The sequence below is a fragment of the Manacus candei genome, unplaced genomic scaffold (assembly GCF_025592945.1).
Source record: "Manacus candei isolate 608988 ecotype Guabito, Panama unplaced genomic scaffold, ASM2559294v1 h1tg000043l, whole genome shotgun sequence".
Taxonomy (NCBI): Eukaryota; Metazoa; Chordata; class Aves; order Passeriformes; family Pipridae; genus Manacus; species Manacus candei.
In genome coordinates this window covers 12,106,077-12,125,755 of record NW_026138091.1, presented here as the reverse complement: position 1 = coordinate 12,125,755, position 19,679 = coordinate 12,106,077, and the positions used below count along the sequence as shown (strand labels likewise).

At 35.1% G+C, this 19,679-nt stretch overlaps 1 protein-coding gene across 36 annotated transcripts in view; it reads left to right on the top strand.

Moving 5' to 3' along the window:
* NRCAM (neuronal cell adhesion molecule) overlaps positions 1 to 19,679 on the top strand; it is a 149,657-nt gene that overhangs the window by 111,939 nt on the left and 18,039 nt on the right. For 13 of the 36 annotated variants that reach the window (XM_051795383.1, XM_051795398.1, XM_051795401.1 and 10 more), the window contains 11 exons: positions 1,498 to 1,695; positions 1,808 to 1,878; positions 2,733 to 2,958; positions 3,248 to 3,363; positions 6,532 to 6,736; positions 6,893 to 7,015; positions 8,046 to 8,222; positions 9,301 to 9,336; positions 16,884 to 16,949; positions 17,469 to 17,594; positions 18,672 to 18,824. In XM_051795383.1, coding sequence (XP_051651343.1) covers positions 1,498 to 1,695; positions 1,808 to 1,878; positions 2,733 to 2,958; positions 3,248 to 3,363; positions 6,532 to 6,736; positions 6,893 to 7,015; positions 8,046 to 8,222; positions 9,301 to 9,336; positions 16,884 to 16,949; positions 17,469 to 17,594; positions 18,672 to 18,824 — 1,497 coding nt within the window. The remainder of the gene's footprint in view (positions 1 to 1,497; positions 1,696 to 1,807; positions 1,879 to 2,732; positions 2,959 to 3,247; positions 3,364 to 6,531; positions 6,737 to 6,892; positions 7,016 to 8,045; positions 8,223 to 9,300; positions 9,337 to 16,883; positions 16,950 to 17,468; positions 17,595 to 18,671; positions 18,825 to 19,679) is intronic. The other 23 variants (XM_051795392.1, XM_051795391.1, XM_051795389.1 and 20 more) reach the window with 4 other exon arrangements.

The following is a 19,679-nucleotide window of genomic DNA, read 5'->3' as shown; positions in this document are numbered from 1 at the left end:
CCCTTGAAGTTGCCTATAAATTGTTCTACTAGAGTTGCAGACAGAATGCTAATTACTAGGGAAGCAAATAGCAGTAATGAAAACTTTTTTAGCATGTAATATTCTCACCTTTTCGGCACCTTCTTTGGTCCAGAAGACCTCCCATCCCAAACCCTTTATTGCTGAGCACACACCACCAGCAGTAATTCAGACAGTAATTTGGGGTCAGTTCTTTTTCGTTCTTGTTACTTAGGCCAGAAGGAAATCTGCTAGCCCTAAGTCCAGAAGGTTATGATTAGTACTAGTTATCTATTTTACGTCTTGACTCCTCAAACTCTTGCGCATTATTTCTATGTGGTGCTGTAAGTATCCTTCTAAAAGAAATTTCTGGATGCCCCTCAGAATTTCTTAGTAGTGCAAACAGGATGTATTCTGAATCATACTCTGTCTTCTTCTCCCCACCTATACATGAGATAGGGAATGATTCTTGTTACACAACACACAAATTTTTGATACTTATGTAAATTTCATATATCTAAACTTAAAGTTCCATAGAATGTACTCAGACTGTGCATTCTTATCCCTTTTATTTACTGTGTCCTAACAATTCCTCCTAAGTCTTTCATAATTCGTATCTCATACCTTAGAGCAGTAAGGTTTTTTGGGTGTTTCACAGCTGGAAAAATACAACCTTTTGTCTTTGATAATGAATGTGATTTTCTTTTTGGAACTCTACAAGCCTATTTATCCCTGAGGTTATATACTTTGTAGGGTCTTAATAGTAATCTTTGTAATGTTCTCACAGAAAACTCAAGAAACTGTTTCTGAACATACATTCCCAGACTTAATTTGAAGATACTGAAAAGTGCTCTCAAAAACCATCTAAAGTATTGATTCTTGGCTTTAAATAGTTCTTCATTAAACCAACTTCATTGGGGAAAATGGAATATTCAGAGTTTTAATTTTGTACAGGTACTAGATGCTGTCTGCTTGATACAACTAGGAACAATATATTTGACAGCCAAATTTCCATCAAAGTTCCAATCTTGTCCCTCTTTCGTGCTGTGATAGTTCAAGGGTTCCCATTAAATTAAAATTTGGTACTAGAGAGAGAGCTCTTGTAATAACATGTTACCTGAAAGGTACCTGCATTGGTGAGAATACCAAAAGATAAAAGTGAGGGTGTATTTACTATATTTCTACCTAAGCAGTGCTGTGCCTTTTGCAACTGGACGTGCCTGTCTTGTTTTGGCCTTTTTAGCCACCAGCGCGCTTGTAACAAAGGTGGGTAGAGCCCTCCTCAAATCTTCGTTCGCGAAGCCCAGCCATGATGACCTAAGCAGTACTTCTGGTATTATAGATCTGTGTTATGGTTTATGTATTTATTTCCAGTTTCACAATATTTAAAAGCATTGATTAGAGCACTCCCTTCTGATTAGCTCATTCAGAAATGCCTACCCTGGTCTAGGAAGGTGTTGCAAGTTTTGACATAAAGTTGGATTCAATTTCTGTTTGTAGACTTTGTAATTGAGTATGAAGATGGGCTGCATGAACCAGGAGTATGGCATTACCAGACGGAAGTTCCTGGAACTCAGACAACAGTACAGTTGAAGTTGTCTCCATACGTCAACTACTCATTCCGTGTGGTAGCTGTCAATAAGATTGGCAGAAGTCAGCCCAGTGAACCATCTGAGCAGTACCTGACAAAATCAGCAAGTAAATAAGTATTTCTTCTTACCAGTAATTGATTTCTACTATGAATAGCATTGAATTTGCTTGGAATCAAACAGCAGTCATTCTTGTTCATGTGTAAATATTTTATTTTTAGGCCCTGATGAAAATCCTGCTAATGTGCAAGGGATAGGCTCAGAACCCGATAATTTGGTAATAACATGGGAGGTAAGTTGGATCTCTTTTTGAGGTTTCATTTGTTTTCAGGTCTGTGAGTAGCATTTTTTGAGAAATAATGATGAGAATACCCTATACATTGCTTAGTTAAAATATTCTTGAAAAAGAGTTAAATTCAGATATTTCCCTGTCTTCATTTCCAGGAAAAAGCTGAGTGCTTTTTGAGAAAAAGTGAATTAGTTAAGGGGCCATATTTTCCTGAGTGATTTCTCAAGATAAACCAATAATTAGGTAATACAGGATGTTTTGCTGCCAGTTTAGGAAAACTTAAAGATGTAAATTGAGGTTTGTCTCAAGTACAGTCTTATTTTTAGAATAATTTTTAATGTGAATCCTACTTGTACTGTCATCTTTTGTGATGAACTAAATCATTATGCACTTTCACAGTAAAAAACTTCAATCAAAGTTTTCTCTGTCGTGCCTTTACCGTCATGACGGGAACTCAAGCAGAGCCATATAAACCCAGTTTCCCATCCCAGGCAAGAAACATTGTCTAGGGAACACTGTTTATAGGGAGTCAGTGTAAGTCTGCTTTTTCCTCTTCCACTTCTAAAGAAATATTTGAAATCAAAACGTATATACAGAAATCGCAATGTCTTGTTGAGTGAGAATTAGCCACCATTACCATTCAGTGTGATTTTTATTAAATAGTGAAAAGCAACTGAAGTGACCTCTGGTAAAAGCTAAATTGCATAACTTGGAAATTTCAGTAGCGATTCTTTGTCACAGAACACAGTGGTAAATTTTCGGTGAAATTCTAAAGAAAAAATCAATATATTTCCTTTTTGACTTTGGATTTTTCAGATGCTTCAGAATATTTAAAAAGATGTTTCTTTTCATTTCAGTCTTTAAAAGGTTTTCAGTCCAATGGACCAGGACTTCAGTACAAAGTCAGTTGGCGCCAGAAGGATGTTGATGATGAATGGACATCTGTTATAGTTGCAAATGTATCTAAATATATTGTGTCTGGTACACCAACTTTTGTTCCCTATGAAATAAAAGTACAAGCTTTAAATGACCTGGGATATGCACCAGAGCCATCAGAGGTGATTGGACATTCAGGGGAAGACTGTAAGTTTTGTGGTTTGACTCAGTTATACTAATAAAAAGGAACTAAATGTGTAACCTAAATGGGTATTTAACATACTGAAATACTGATAAGGGAATAGTGGTTATTATTTTAATTAAAAGGAAGTAATTTGGAGATAATAAGGCTTCATAATACTCTGTATTATTAATCCTGAAAACATAGGAACATTTTAATCTACTCCTTGAGTACAATACAAAGACTCAGTTTGAAAAAGTATGTTCGTGTGGTTTCTCATTCTAATTGGGTGCTTGTTGCATCCTTTCCACACAGTGCCGATGGTTGCTCCAGGCAATGTGCAGGTTCATGTTATTAACAGCACATTAGCAAAGGTGCATTGGGACCCAGTTCCACTAAAAACTGTCCGAGGACACCTCCAAGGGTACAAAGTAAGTACAGTCTAAAGCATTCTCTTTTTCATTTGTTAAAATAGAACACTCTTCCTATATGAGATTGTATTCAGATTGAAGTACCTGATATATAAGAGGACTCTTCAGTGAGCTCCAAGTTTTGCTGATAAGAGCAACAGCTTTGATACAATTCATATATAGTTCAGCAATGTTCCAGCCTTGTAGCGCTAGGTGCCTGTGGCATTGTCCTTGGAAGAAAACAGGATGCGTTTGCAATCAAGTTTGCATACATTAAACCGATAAAAAAATGATAACAGTTTTGCAGATCTTATTCAAAAATAATATTTAGAGGATGTGAAAAAATCATTTCTGTAGGAATCTCTTCTAGGTCTAATGCTGAGGTTACTCATCTTCTGCCACAGTACCCTTAATCACATCTTTAATTCTGAGTAACTGGCCACTTCCTAATATGTGCTGGGTTCTGTGTCTTTTTGGAGGCCAGGAAAAAGTTCAGTATAAAAGCTTAATTTAAGGACATAGGAAATGGCAGAAGAGTTGAAGTGCCCATAAAATTGAAGGAAGCTTATTGTAAGGTAGTGTGCTCCCTTTGGTGATAACTGAAAAGGCTATGTTGGAGACAAAAGACTGCAATATATATAACAGAATTAATATATAATTACAGAGTGCAATATATTCATAGAGGATGGGAGACAGAAGGACTTCAAGATTAGATACTGGGGGAACTGGTATCCCTGGGGGATAAAGAAAATCTGATGGCAAAAGTTGCTTCAGAGGTTGCACTAGAATCCCTTCAGAAGAAACTCAGGGGTGCAATCTGAAGCAGCAGGGTAGAATGATTGTGGAGGGAAGAGTGGAATGTGAGGATATACTGACTTCCTATGCAGCAATAGAAGAAAATAAAAAATAATATACTTCTTTGCAAGTATTCTGAGAAGTATGTTCTAACAAAACAGACTACTGACACAGCCTGAACTAGGTTACTTTGTAAGACAGACTAATTTGAACTACTTCTCTTTAAATGAAAGGAGGTAAAAGAAGCATTTGAAAAATTAAAAGAGGAAAGAGAATTTGGAAGAGAATAAATGTCTGTCATACTTATAAAATTGAGGACTAGCGTGCAAAAGCATTGAAACTGAACTTCAGTGCTCTTCAGCTGTTTACCACGTGAATGTGAATTCCTGGTATGTGAATATCACTTCCCTGGCACAAAATACCACCATCCAGAGAGACTTAAGCTAGTTCTGTATGAGCTGGCATAAGTGTTTGTAGTTAGTGTGGTGCTTTGCACACTAGCTCACTAACTCAGCTGAGAAACAGGACTTTATTAGCCTCTTAAATGTTTATCTGTTAGACAACAGTTTTATATAAACCTGTTGTTTCACACACAAATGGGTGACCAAAAGTAAAGGTCCATTATGTGAGGATTAATGAGTTAGAATTAAGTGAAATTAGTGCTTATTATTAATCCAGTAATCCAAAGCACCAAATTTCTATTAAAGATCTATAACAGTACAAAAAAATTCTATAGACATGTGCATCTGCCCATACATCAGGTGTTAAGTTCTCACCCTTCAACAGCGTGGTTACGGTGAGTTGTCATCATCCAAAGTTTAGGCAGAGATTTCTTTTTCCTCAGACTTGCAGTATCTGATAGTTATCTTCTGTCCTGTCATTACTAATGGGTTATACACTTCCGAGTTTATCTAAGGGGTTAGTCATGGTATGATTACTTCTCTTTAGTGTCTTATATATATATATATATACACATATATATATATACTCTATATACAGTATCATTTGTTATTGTGAGGAGGAGAACCACACAATTACACAAAGCTAACAAAATTGAAGTTAAAATAAGTTACTTGATAATCATGAATAAAATAATCTCAGAACAACAGGATTGACAACAAATCTGACCACTGAGTGGTTTTGCTGTTCTCCCTAGGACAAATGTGACAATGGTATAGCCTTGAATAAGCTGCAGATGCAGCAAGAGTTTCTTAAATAATTTTTGCAGATACAGCTAAATCAAGCTAAAATAGGTTAAAAACCAGGCAAGGCATGAGAAGTCCTAAGACCTGGTGGATGGTTATTGTTATAAAGCTTTCTCTGAATGCAAAATGAATACTTTTCATGGATGCATAGTATGTTTTAAGTCTCTCTTTATATTGATGTAGCTTACAAAGCACACGATTAGCTTTTTTTAAACAAGGGAGCAAAATCCAGCTAGCATACTCAGGCTTTCCTAATTAATAAAATTATTTCAGTCAGTAGCCCAATATACAGTGTTTCATTAGGGACAGATTTGTTAATAAAGAGAGGGGTGCTTCTCTAAAGAGTCATGTGATGAAGACAAATTTATGAACAAAGCAGGAAGACATATAAATAAGCAGCAGTCTACAGCACATCATTCATATTTTTGATCTTGTATTAATCTAGCTATTACTCAATGGTACTATAAAGCTTTTCAAACCTAAGAAGAAAATAAACAATTATGTATTTGGAGGTGACAATCCTAGGAGTAACACAAGTCTTTGTAGGGGCAACTATTAATATCTTTTGAGCTATCATGGTAGAGATACTATGTAGTAAAGAGAATGCAGTCAGAGTACCTCTGAGGCTCATCTGTAGTTTCTTAGAAACTCAATCAGCAGAATGGACATCAGAATCAGCTTTACGGTCTGATCAAATTGTCACATAAATGGAGGAATAGTCTTCTATCCCTGTATGGAAACCATTCCAATACTGTAACCTCAGAGTCATTTCAGAATTTGTGTGTTTTTTCCAGCCAAATCTTTTGGTTTCTTTCCCATTTAATAACATGTACTTGTAGACATCTTACTGGAAGAATAGATGGTATGGGTGATTTCTGCCTCTCAGATAGTCTTGCTAACAGGAGAATAATCACATACCAATGCAGTTTCAGACCAGAACTTGTGTCAGATTGTCTTTAAGCATTAGCAGAACTGGCAGGTGGTAGTCTTCTCCCAGTTGTGTCGTTGTGTAGACTGTTTCTGGACAAGGTCTGTTTCTGGAGCAGGAAAGCTCTATACTGTGTCTCACCTGAGCTTATTAAAACTGCTGTTATTCCTATCTATAATTCATGAACACTCATGGAAAAGCTTAGAGTTTTTAAAATCATAGCACCTAAGCACTCACTGTAGATTTTTTTTTTGTCTTTAGGTTTACTACTGGAAAGTGCAGAGTCTATCCAGAAGGAGTAGGCGGCATGTAGAAAAAAAGATCTTGACTTTCAGGGGAAACAAGACTTTTGGAATGTTACCAGGGCTGGAGCCCTATAGTTCTTACAAGCTGAATGTTAGAGTTGTTAATGGTAAAGGAGAAGGACCAGCAAGCCCAGACAAAGTATTTAAGACCCCTGAAGGAGGTATGAAATGAGAAAGCTAGAGAATAAACTGAAACATAAGCTTGGACATCATAAAATAATAATCTGTCTCAATACAGTAATATTATTAAGAGTTAATTATTCATGACCTGTTTAAAGTTAATCTACTTTGTATTTACTGTATGTTCTTCTTAAAAGTTCCTAGCTCACCCTCCTATTTGAAGATTACTAACCCAACATTGGACTCTCTGACTCTGGAGTGGGGTTCACCTACCCATCCAAATGGTGTTTTGACATCATATATACTGAAGTTTCAGCCAAGTAAGTTACTTATGAATATATTATGGGGGTTGGACCTGGGTGATCTTTAAGGTCCTTTCCAACCCAAACCATTCTGTGATATAACTCTAACTTAGGTGATACATCTACCAAATAGTAATCCGTTTATGAAGAAAAAATTATGTTAATATAATAAATTATGTTAATATATAATGTAAAAAAGATATGATTGCATTGTAGATGTCAAGTTTGAAAAAAATTATTATATTTTGATAATATAGGTAGTTTTATTTGGAAAACTTTCCTTACTCAAGTACAAGGTTAGCATTTTTCTTTTATTTCTTCAAATCATACTTCACAGAAAAATGGAGGTGAAGTCCTACATACAAGTGGCATCCAAGTTAGACGCAAGATACTACCACTTACAAATTCTGTATTCTAACTGCACAGAAATTATCATCAGAAACAGATCAAAAGACATCCAAATACATTGTCTTCTGTTGTTTCAGTTGTCATGGTATTGTAATTTCAAAATGCAAAACTAATAAATGTGCCATTTACTAATATCAGAGCTATTAAATCACTTCTTTAGGATCCCTGCTGCTTACTTAACCCAGAAATTTGTCGGCAGTGACAGTGGAAATTGAAGAGTTTTGTGTGCATGGAACAGATTAAGGAAGTTTACTTTCTTCCACTTACCAAATTCCACTATTCTTTGGTGTTTGACACAAGTCACTTCAATATTTTCTTCTTCTAAGGATACTGAATTTAGAGTTTCAGAATTCTTTAATGATCAGTGTTTCAACTCTGTGTAAGTTCAGATGATCTGATGTGAACTCAGTTGCCTTGGATTTAGATATTTATGAGAATGGAACTTTAAAAACTGGCATGTTTTTTAAGTGCCTGTTAATTTCCCTGTTAATTATCTCCCTGTTAATTTTGGCCCCTTGAACTGATCCTTTTTACACAAAGGAGACTCTTTACATATGCAAACCAAAAAAAGCCTTTTTTAACACAACGACAGTATACGCAACTTTCCTAACTTTTTTTTTTCTTTTTCTGGTAACAACAGTCAACAACACACATGAATTGGGTCCCTTGGTAGAGATAAGAATTCCTGCCAACGAGAGCAGCTTGATATTAAAAAATTTAAATTACAGCACACGGTACAAGTTTTACTTTAACGCACAAACTTCAGTTGGATCAGGAAGTCAGATAACTGAGGAAGCAGTAACAATTATGGATGAAGGTAAGATGGGTATGTATAAGGAAAATCCATTGTGTTTAAAAAAACATTACAGATTGTATTAAAAATACTGCTATTACTTCTTTTCACTAAGGAAATAGGCCCTACTGATTTTTTTCCTAGAGCTTTCTTAACTGTATTATGCACTAATAAAATATGTTAAATGGTTTTTAAGAAAATACATGCAAAGGTTTTGTACTGAAGTGGAAGCCCCAAAAGAGCTGTAAAGCCCCTTCTTTTGATATAAGCTCACAAGCTCTAAGACATTCACTTTTCTGGGCTTCAAATTCCACATAACTTTACATTTTTTGTGGTCTTTGTCTATTCACCTGTTCTGCTTCATTGACCATCTTTGGTCACAGAGAAAAATACAGAAATGATCCAGCTTTATAACTAGAGGAAGTTTTTTGGCTTTTGAGATATGCAACAACTTCTGTGGAGTCTAAATTTTTTTCACAGAGCTGGCAAAAAACTGTAAAGCTGTTGCAATAAACTTGTCTTCTATGGCCTCAAGTAACTGGTGGCATTGTATAGTATTTAAAAACTACCAAGTATATTGTTAAATCCCATCACTATTGATTTTTATATTTACAGGCATTCTAGAGCTTTGATTTTGGCAGGTTTTTTTGTTGAAGTTGTTTAATTAAATATGAAAGCTTAATAAAATAAAAGTAATTTAAAACCACTGGGAAATTTGCACGGAATTTTTTTATTATTTTGTTCATCTTAATATAAAAAGTCTATTTCGGTAGCATCTTTTTACATATTTTTATGCTTAGTTAAAGATATCATTTGTTGTCATAGATGAGTTGGTATGCAATGCAATTTCTCTGATACTGTGTATTAAGGTTACATTAAACTGCATTTATTTTAAATATGGAATCTTAACAAGCATGAGCAATAAAATTTTGTAAATGCATGTATATTAATTTTTGTCATGTAGCAGTCTGTCAGTGTTTAGCTTCTAATTTATTTGAATTAATACATTTTATCTAGTCTGCATGGTTTTTATATATGTATGTTCCCTTTGGTGTTGTATCTAATTATATAGTGTTCCTATTCTTGTTTTCCTCCATTAAAGCTGGTATTCTCCATCCTGCTGTAGTTGCAGGCAAAGGTAAAATGAAACTGCATGATATATTAATGTGTGGATTTTGCAGTGTTGCAAATGGGGAAATTGCAGTGGTAAGGACAGAAAATCTCAGACTACGGATTTTTATACAAAGTATAATCAGTGCTGGAAGAAAAGAGTTGTGGGGTTTTCTTGTTTGGGTTTCTTGGGGTTTTTTAAGGAACACAGAATGCTTATTAATACCTTTCATCTGTTTGTTTTGCCACAGAGTTCCAGGGGAATTCATTAGCTTTGCTTCAGCAAAATCTAATTATTTCTGAACATTAAACAAATGTATGTCACTGTCATAAATATTCAGGGTCCAGGTGCACTAGCATTGATTAGCCAGAGTAGAAAAAACAGCACTTTTGCAAAGGAGATCCTTTTGCTGCTTGTGCCATGTGCATTTTTTTGTTTTAAAAAGTAGGTTCATTCTTGTTGTCACTGTGGATTAATGCTATTATTTGATCACATTTATGTCATTTGCTAGCCAACTCTGCATAAGAGACAGATGACTGACAATACTCTCTGTATACTTCTCAGTTCAAGTGTCAGATTGGTGGGGGTTGGTCTCTATTCCCAGGCAACTATCAGCAAGAAAAGAGGGCATGGTCTCAAGTTGTTCCCGGGGAGGTTTAGGTTAGATATTAGAAAGAATTTCTTTACAGAGAAGGTGATCAGACATTGGAATGGGCTGCCCAGGGAAGTGGTGGATTCTCCGTCCCTGGAGATTTTTAAAAAGAGACTGGATGTGACACTTAGTGCCATGGTCTAGCAACCACAGTGGTAGTGGATCAAGGGTTGGACTTGATGATCTCGGAGGTCTCTTCCAACCCAGCTGATTCTATGATTCTATGATTCTATGATTGAATATACAGACAAATGTCTTCCTGCTGTTTTAGATTCACAGATCTTGTGAGTGAGTACTTGAGGACATTTCAGTGAGTGGAACCTATTATCATCCTTCTTCTTGAATTCAATAATATTTAGTTCTTTATTATGCAGTTTTGCACACAGTTTTTATGAATTGTGCTACCTTTGCTGTCAGAAGCAACGGTTGTCCTGAGAACTGTAAGGTAGCTCAAAGTCAGAAACATGTCTCTAAACATATGTGTCATTTAATCACAGGTCTCATTAACACTAATGCTTCAAATTCCCAGACTGTAAACATCCCAAATCAAAATCTGTACATGAAATACCCAACATTTTTTTACAAACTGGGAAGAGACAGCATAAATTGTTTTACCTATAGTTTCTTTTCACTTGATTATCAGGTGTTGTGAATGATAACAGCCATAAGAAAGAAATTCATTCTTTCAGTCTGGTATAAATCAGACTATATATATGTGTGTGTATGCCTGTATTTGTGCATATATAATTAATATATATTTTAATATGTATATATAAGTGTATTCTAATATCAGCTGTGTTTCTGATAAGTGTGTGGAGTTGTGGAATTATTTTAATGACATATCTTCCTTGCTATTTTAGTCTAGTTGTAGCTGAGAAGTCAGCTCAGATTGGAACAATCAAACTGGCTTTAGTCGTGGACATTCACAGCAGAAATGTAAATTAGGTTCTCATTATTTATAGCTGACTCTAAAAACTCATACAAGGAAAAATGGATTCTCTGTGTGAAACTGAGGTCTAATTATAGCTGTATCACAGTCTGTGGCTAGGAGAAAGCATCTTACTTGTAAGATAAGCTGGAGCAGCTCATATTTCAGAGCTGTCGCCTCAGATCCTCTGAAAACTAAGCAGATGTCTTTGTTTGGTTCCATGTTGTTTATGGTTTCAAAGTTCTCCCATATTCCTGTAGCATCTAGCTCCAACAATTACAAAGAAAACGTTGGAACTGCAAACGGAACAGAACTAAAGCCATGACATCTGTTAGGACATCTGAGTTGCTGGAGGTCTCAGATTAATGTTCTCAGTGGTTACTTATGTTAACATGTTAACTGTTTTGCTACTGATCAGGGACCAGAGTAAGAAAGAGGAGGATCATAGTATCAAGATCAAGTGTCAAATTATTTGGTCTCGTGAGTGGGTGGATTTGGAAGACAGAAATGCTCAGCCCACTCAAGAAGAAGCTGTACCCAGAAGTGAACTTTTCTTCCTCTGTTAAGTGCAGGAGGGCCTATACGTCTGTACAGTTCTTACTAATTTGGATGCAAAGCCAAACCAAGGAGAAGGTGAAATTTAGATATTCTGAACCTTTTCATGATCTATCAAAAATATCTCAAGATTTTGATTTTTTACTAGGAAAATTTAAGTATGCTTTTTATTTCAATGTGAGCACATTTATCTTGGAAGTTAACAAGACAGTAGGTCCCAGCTTCAGCCAGACCAAATTGCACTGAAATTTCTGCACTTGGTGTTTCCTACTGGATAGCTGCCCCTGAAGACATGCAGCTTGGCCAGTCACAAACATTAGGCACAATGTCCTAGAGGAATTAAAATAATTTAAACCTGAGTGAGCTGTGCCACTTGGGACATATTTCACTTCTCAGAGTAAAACTATATATTAAAGTGCAGGGGAAAATATTGCTACAGTAAATCTAAGGATCTTAATAGTCTCACTACTTTTATTGTCACAAGTGCACGTGAGTAAATCATGAGACACGTTATTTAGCTAGATGGAAAGCTATCCTGTTTGACTTGCACTGTTGTTTTTCCTTTATGATACTGTAGTGTTATTAATTACTTAAATTTGATCAAATTATGGTACTACAAAAAAAAATAATTTTTTTCTTAATAATCTGTATTCTAAATGTGTCTTAAAACTTCATATGTAAAACATAATATATTATACCCAGTACTAGATACTCAGTATGCATTGGTATTGCTATTTATGTATTGGCAACTAACCACAGGCATGAGGTATGAAAAAATTGGAGAATAACCCAATTACATATAAAATAAGTATAGTAGCAGCTGGAAAGTGACTCAGGTGATCACTGGAGTCAAGTCTTTTCTGCCCTTTTCCATTAGGAGTTTTAAAGGACTGGTCTGTAGAGGAAGGAAGGGAATACCAATTTGACCAGTGATAGAAATGAAAGTTACTGGTTAAAACAGAGAGTCACAGGAGTGCGTGTTTATTGTAAGCTGAAGTGTAGGAGTAATGGCATGGCATGTCAGCTTCATTTCACAAGCCTTCTCATTTAACTTATTAGTTTCTTTTTGATTTAGTCAACGTTTTTATTTGAAAGCAAGGTCTTGTAATCTGCATGCACACAGGCACTAGTAACTGGTAGTCTTGAACTGCAATTACAATAAGTTTGTGAGATCACAGTAACCTTTAATTGTAGCAAGCGCTTCCTGTCACTGTGGTACTCAGTCTGGTCTGCCTTCTTCATGTGAACTTCACGTCTTAAGTATTATTGACAAATAGTACTCCCGTTTGCTGCAAGGGAGAAAAACAAGTAGTCTATCCTCTGGATTTGAAACCATTTTTTTTGGATCTTTTGGCTGAATCACCAATATGTAGCTTTTCACTAGAGTCTCAACAGAGTTCATATCTCTGATCTCTTTGTAGAAGGCAGGATCATCTCAGTTTTCTTTGTCTATACAAAATACTGTTCTTTAAATAATTTTCTCTGTCCACCATCTGCTTTCCCTCCCTCTTTGAATCATTTCACATAATGTCTCCATATTTCTTTCTAACAATTTCAAGCTGCTTTTTCAGTCAGGTTAAGTGCAGTATTTTTGTACTCCTCCTTCAGCCAATCTCCCCCTGTGGACTTGTCCATATGTATCTATGTGATTTCAGTACAGCTTGCTATGCAGAACCACTGTTTTGTCCTCTTTTAAGTTTACTGGGAACAATGCTCATGCTTTGCATGCTAGACTAGAGAAAATTATTATTATCACAGTGCAAAAATTACTCAAACACCTTTTGCTTTGTAGATGTCATGCAAAATCCATGCCATGCTAAATGCTTATCAGTGAAATGATTTCTAGTGGTTTTTATTTGGCTTCTGTATTTCTCACACTATGGGAATGCTCTTGCAATTGGCCTAAATAATCTCAGAAGTGACTAATGCCTATCTCTCGCTGCCAGAAATGAAATTCACTCCTACCATAATTCTAAAGCTTGAATGTTATAGGTTAAAAAAGCAAACAATACCAAAACCCCTCTTTGACAGGCTCTGACAGAATCTATTACCTTTTTTCTTCATCTTTTCTTGTGTGTGGGTGTGAGTTTTTTCCTTTAAATTTATTTTTCACTTTATATATGCATTTTAACTAATTGTCTATGTTATATTGGTTTGTGGGTTCTTTTCCATTTGACACTAGTCTTCAAATTTTTGCTTGTCACTTACCTAATTTTTTCTGGATATCAGGTGAATTCCATGAAAATTCCTAAAGTTAGTCACCTTGGGGATTATTTGATTTGTTGTTCTTCTGGACTAAATCTTGAGAAAGAGTACCTATTCCATTGTTAAAATACCTTCAGATCTCATGTCCTGTCTTATTAAATTCTGTTTCTGCAGCCCAAGTCTAACTGTTATTTGTAGGAACTGTGCTGCTGAAAGACTGAAAAATTAAACAAAACTCTACAAAAAACTCCAGTAAAAAAGCACTGGAATTAATTTGAAAAGAAAGGGAAATTTTAGTTGGAGCTTAGGCCTCTTTCTCAACAATTGGCAAGTGCTTCTATACTATATCTCACTACAGGAATGAAACCATACTCAGCAGCACTGGCTAAATGTTGCAGTGTATTGAGGTGGGAATAAAGCTTAATTTGCCAAAGGTAGCCAAATAAGAGTCATTCTGTATAAAAACTGTAACTTACTGGCAGCCCATTCCCATAGTTTTTAGTGATGCCTTTGCCAGCACTGCTGCACAGCGCTGTACATGGTGCATGGTACATATGAAAGAGCACAATGCTCTGCCACCGAGAGCCATTCCCTGAAACAAAGCTTCCTCCCCTCCTCCCCTTGTCACCAACTGGCACTCACACACGCTGAGAGTTTCTGCCAACTGATAATGACACATTTTGCATTTGTGAACAGTGCTGGGAAACATATTGAAAAACTCAGAGGTTAATTATAATTAGAGGTGTGGTGATTGAGAAGACAAGTCTGGATGGATTAGAGACACGCTTTAAGTGTTGTAACCTCTTCAGCTCTAGGCTTTCATCACCTAAGGATCCATCAGCCATCTTTTATCTAATTATGTGCGTGGTCATGTAAAACTTTGCAGGCCTGATGGAAAATGAGATCAAGCAATAGTGAAAAAGAAGAGAATTACAAAAATAATAATTTTGAAAAGAAATGTGCTACTGAAAAAATTTCTTGGTGCAGTGTATTCAAAGGGAGTAAACAACATAATTTAAATCTGACCAAATACTACACATATATAAATCTATACAAACAGCTGTTGGTAAAAATCTGATAAGAGTACATCTGATAAATATAACCATAAATCAGTCACTTGAGAGGCTTTAGAAACTAAGACACCAAGAAAATGAAGGTAACTTTCAGAATCAACTTGATTGTTACATGCAATCATATGAACAGAAAGAATTTTACCAGATACTTTAATCTAGCAGGAAACTCTTCAGTCAGAGTAGAAACTGGAAACCGGACATGGAAAAAGATGAGATTGAGTGATTATTGAATTTCCTTAGTGTTACAGACGTTCTCTGTCATCTGGAGTCTTTCATACAAGATGAGACAGTTTCCTTCATCCCAAAGGTGCTCAGGCATGAGAAGGGAGAAGTTAGGGATAATGCTGTGGCGTCTGTGTGCCAGTTTTTTCTGTCTTTAACATTAGTGACAGATATCAGCCATATAGTTATGCTAAGTAGACATCTTCTGTGGAAGACCAAAATCCTGGAAAATATGGCTTTGAGAAAATACAATTTAATGAAACAAAACAAAGTCATATTTAGAATACAAGCCAGTTGTTTTCTTGGCACAGTAAAGATGCTTAGATGCTGATTGTTACAAGCACCTGTTCCTATGTGCAAATCAAGAAGGAAGTTTATATATCCTGTCTGCAATCTCAGACTCTGCACCCTCCTAAATTTAGAGATGGCTGTTCTTTCCTCTTGCTGCCTTCAAGTGGCACAGAGAAACAGAATCTAATCCCCTTGCATAGTGTATATGGTTACATGCTAGATTTCCTGCAGACAGCTCTGGCTTTGGTATTTCTTCGGGTTGGTGTCTTAGTAACCTAGATGGCTTTTTTTCTTTTTAATCTAGTGATTTCTATTTTATTTTGTTCAGCTGATTTTAGCCAAGAAATATATTCATTATTATTTAAATAATAGATTCCTTATTATTTTGGTTGGTAAAAGAAATTATATATAAGCACAACTTACCTACAGAGACATCAGATGGGGGAGTAATCAACAACTGATTGAATTGCTGAATGAGTACTACTGGAATAGAGTTAAGAAGAAAAATTTGATGCACATATGGGGATAAAAAAATCTCATATTGTAAGAATGTGTGATAATCAGAATACATTCTCAGGAGAATTGATGGAATTTGCATAATTTATTTAAAAAAAAAAGACTCAAAAACTATAGTTTTCTAGACATGGCACTCATATTACTTAGTCTGTGCTAGGGGCCAAAGTAAGCTATTTTCTCTGAATATAACTCAAAACTTTTTCCAGTTGGCCATATGGACAAAGTCATCCTGTTTGAAGGAGAAAATAATTTAAAGATAAATTCTGTGCAGCCCTCTTCTTGTGTAGATAAAACCATTGGAATTCTGCCATTGATCTTTACTGAGACTAAGTTTTTACCTCTGATGTTTCATGGTCCTTTGGGAAGCATTTTTAATGTTATTTCTAACAGAAAATATATTTTTAGCAGGATAGAAAAGTCAGTGACAAACCAAGTAAAGCATTTTCATTTAAAACAAATGTCATGCCTTAGTGAAGCATCCTCTTTGTATCTGCACTATTACATCATTAGAACTCTTAAAATCTATTTTTTCATTGATATTAGGCAAGCAGAGGTACTGAGATATATGTCAATTTGTAACAGGCATAAGTGGAGCTAAGGTATAAGCAAAGAACTAAGATATGGGCAAAGAAGTGGCTAATTACAGAATACTGAAGAGAGAAGCTCTTCTTTTCATAGATGTGGGCATTATGCATATCTGTGAAAAGTGCTGTTGTCTAACCAGAATGTCAGCAGTAAGACACAGTACCTTACAATGAGCAGCTTCTTGCATTCCAGTGGTTTGTGTCCTTCACACCAGAGTATTTTGATATTGACTTTCCAATATCTGATGTCTAGTGTTCCAGTGTCTAAAGGTGCCATGAATCCAAAATGTTAACAAAGCTGATTTCAGAAATGTCCTGTGAAAGTAAAGCTGTCAGTACATGCATACTTCAGTTTGTTTTCAAATACATGTGTATCATCGAGCTGTTCCATATTTAACAAGCAAAACTAATTGAATCTTGCATGATCTTAGTGTGCATGTATTATTTATTTTACAGGTAAGGTTTTATGGTATTATTTAAATGTTACGTTTTGATGTAAAGTGTTTTTACTCTTTATTTTTTCTTTCCTTCTATCTCTGATGGTGAAGGATACTCAGAAATCCTTTTTGCAACCTCCCCAGTCATGCACACTGTCCGTTCAACATTCTATAAGGGTATTGTCTTCCTTTTTTATCATTATCAATGCAACAGAGACAAAATCCTATAAAGGCTTGCAGTTGGGGCATTTGCAGTCCATTCAATGCCACATACCATAAAGGGAGAAGTGTACCACCTTCATACCTCCCTTCTGTCCTACCATTTCCCATTACCCTGACAATGTTCTCACTTTACAGCTGTCTGCATTTTACTTGCAGATGAATAGAAATAATGTTTTGCAGAATTTTGGCAGTTTTTGAAGTATTTAAGCAGGTATTTTTTAAGTATTTGGCAGGTTTTGTAGTACAAGATGTGCTCAGTAGAGTACATAGATTTTACTTTATAATTTCATAGTGTAGTAATTGCCTGGGATTCAATTACAAAATACACTACTGCAGTCACTAATTTCCAGTCATGGAAACAATGACAAATGTATGCTTTATGTAGTCTAAAGTAACATAGCAACTTCTTTGAATATTTTTTTAAATGTATGAAGTCACAATTGCATATTCTTTGTTTTTCTATTGTGTATTCAGTTCAACCACTTTATCCAAGGATCAGAAATGTTACAACAGCTGCTGCTGAGACCTATGCCAATATCAGTTGGGAGTATGAGGGACCAGATCATGCGAACTTTTATGTTGAATATGGTGTAGCAGGCAGTAAGAAGTCGTTCCATTAAATTTACTGAAGTGTTCAGATGTATTTTCGAAGATCTTTATAGTAAATGTGGTCTTAAATTGACCCAGTGTTAATGATAGCTCTTAAATGTCTAGAAAAATGATTTTTTAAATTTGATCGAGAAGATCAAATAATTTTCATTTTAATAAACATCAATGTGTAGCAGGTGTTTGATGCTTAGATAGAATATGAACCTTTGTTCCTTTGTATTATTTTATAAATTCATTGGAATGTGAACTTCTAAAAATGTAGTTTGCATTAGGTTGTTTATCATGCAGTGATTACATGAGTAAATGTATTACACTACAGGTACAGTAGTACCTGCATTAAAATAGGACATAACAGTTTTCCTAAATTATGCCCAATTCAGGAAAAAAAAAAGAATTAAATAAGATATTCTTTGTTAAATTAGAACTTAAAAGAAGATATCAACCAACTTATGTACTTTTTTGGCATAAAACCAAGTTTATATCTTTGATAATACCAGTAGTAATTAAAACACAATTATCTAATAAAAGCAAGATACTTCTTTTCAAATACCCCTTCTTTCTGAAGTTATCAGTAAAGGTGAATAATCTGAAAACTGGGATATAAATGCATTTTTCTGGATATCAGTCAGAGAAATAGATGAGACTGTACTAGAAAGAAGATATGAGAGAAACAGATTCAGATTTTGAAATAGAATTTCTTGACCGAAGTAAATATTGGCTGAAACTGCAAAAGTGTTATTTAATTAGAGGTTAAAATCTATTTTAACGTATTTTATAATTACAAGTTCAATAAATATTTAAAAATAAATTAAGTTAGTATTTCTCTAGTACAATGGAACAAATGTTTAAAATAGTTTCATAATTACTGTACAATGTCTTCTTCAATATATTGCATGCAATCTATTAGTCATAATTTTATATAATTTTATTATTTTTTGAGAGAACAGTTATTTTTTCAGATGATCCATAGTTTAGTCAAGTAACTGTCAATAGTATTCTGTCTAGAAACTTTCAGTAATACAGAGAAAATTAAAATTCCAATATGTTGTTTTCCTAAAATTTTTGTAGGCAAAGAAGATTGGAAAAAGGAAATTGTAAATGGTTCTCGAAGCTTCTTTGTCTTAAAGGGTTTAACACCAGGAACAGCATATAAAGTCCGGGTTGGTGCTGAGGGCCTGTCTGGTTTTAGGAGTTCAGAGGATGTGTTTGAGACAGGTCCAGGTGAGGCACACCGTACCAATTCTGTATCATAGTCAGAATCGTGATAGACCAGGTGTTGAAATGCTGAACTGCTTCTAGCTAAGAGATGTTGTAGATGGCATCTTTGCATGTTCCTTTCATAGAGCAATGTTATTTTATAAACTCCTAAATAATGCCAGGTTATGAATGTGTCCATCCTTTCAATTCACTCTGCTTGACTGATGTTTATACTTAGGGGCAAGATATGCGCTGCTCACAGTCCATCTGTGTGCTGTGCATTGGAGATGACCTATTTTTTATATTTCTAATTAATATAATTAAATGGCTGTATTAAAGTAATGTCTCATTTAATAGAGCTAAAATATTTGCATAGTCAGTGCAGATTCATTTTGATGTCTCATGTGATCTATTTATACCAGTGTTAAGACATTCCTACTTGTAAATGTTTCTTTTCCTGCCATATACTAGTTTTATATAGATTTTGATCCCACATCTATATCCTAGGAATCAGTAAGTCTGTTTAAGTTCCTTATGTACATATTGCCGTCCTGTTTCTTCATAAACAAATCAACAATGGTTGCCCATTTCACTCAGAGAAAGGGCTTTATTGGAAGTTTTTTGATGTTATGCTAAATACATTGTTGCCATCACAGCATGTTCTTGGTTCAGCTGTTACTATTATTTTCTGTCTTTGCTAGCCACTTCTGCTCGTTCCAGGCATTTAGGTCTCTGCATAGTTATATAGCAGTAGTCTCATCAACTCCAGAATGTTATAACAAAGTAATTTAAATATGAAAATATGCTTGAACATTATGTAATGATTATCAGGCAACAAAATAGGTAATGGATATGCCAGTTTGAAAGTGAGCACTTTCT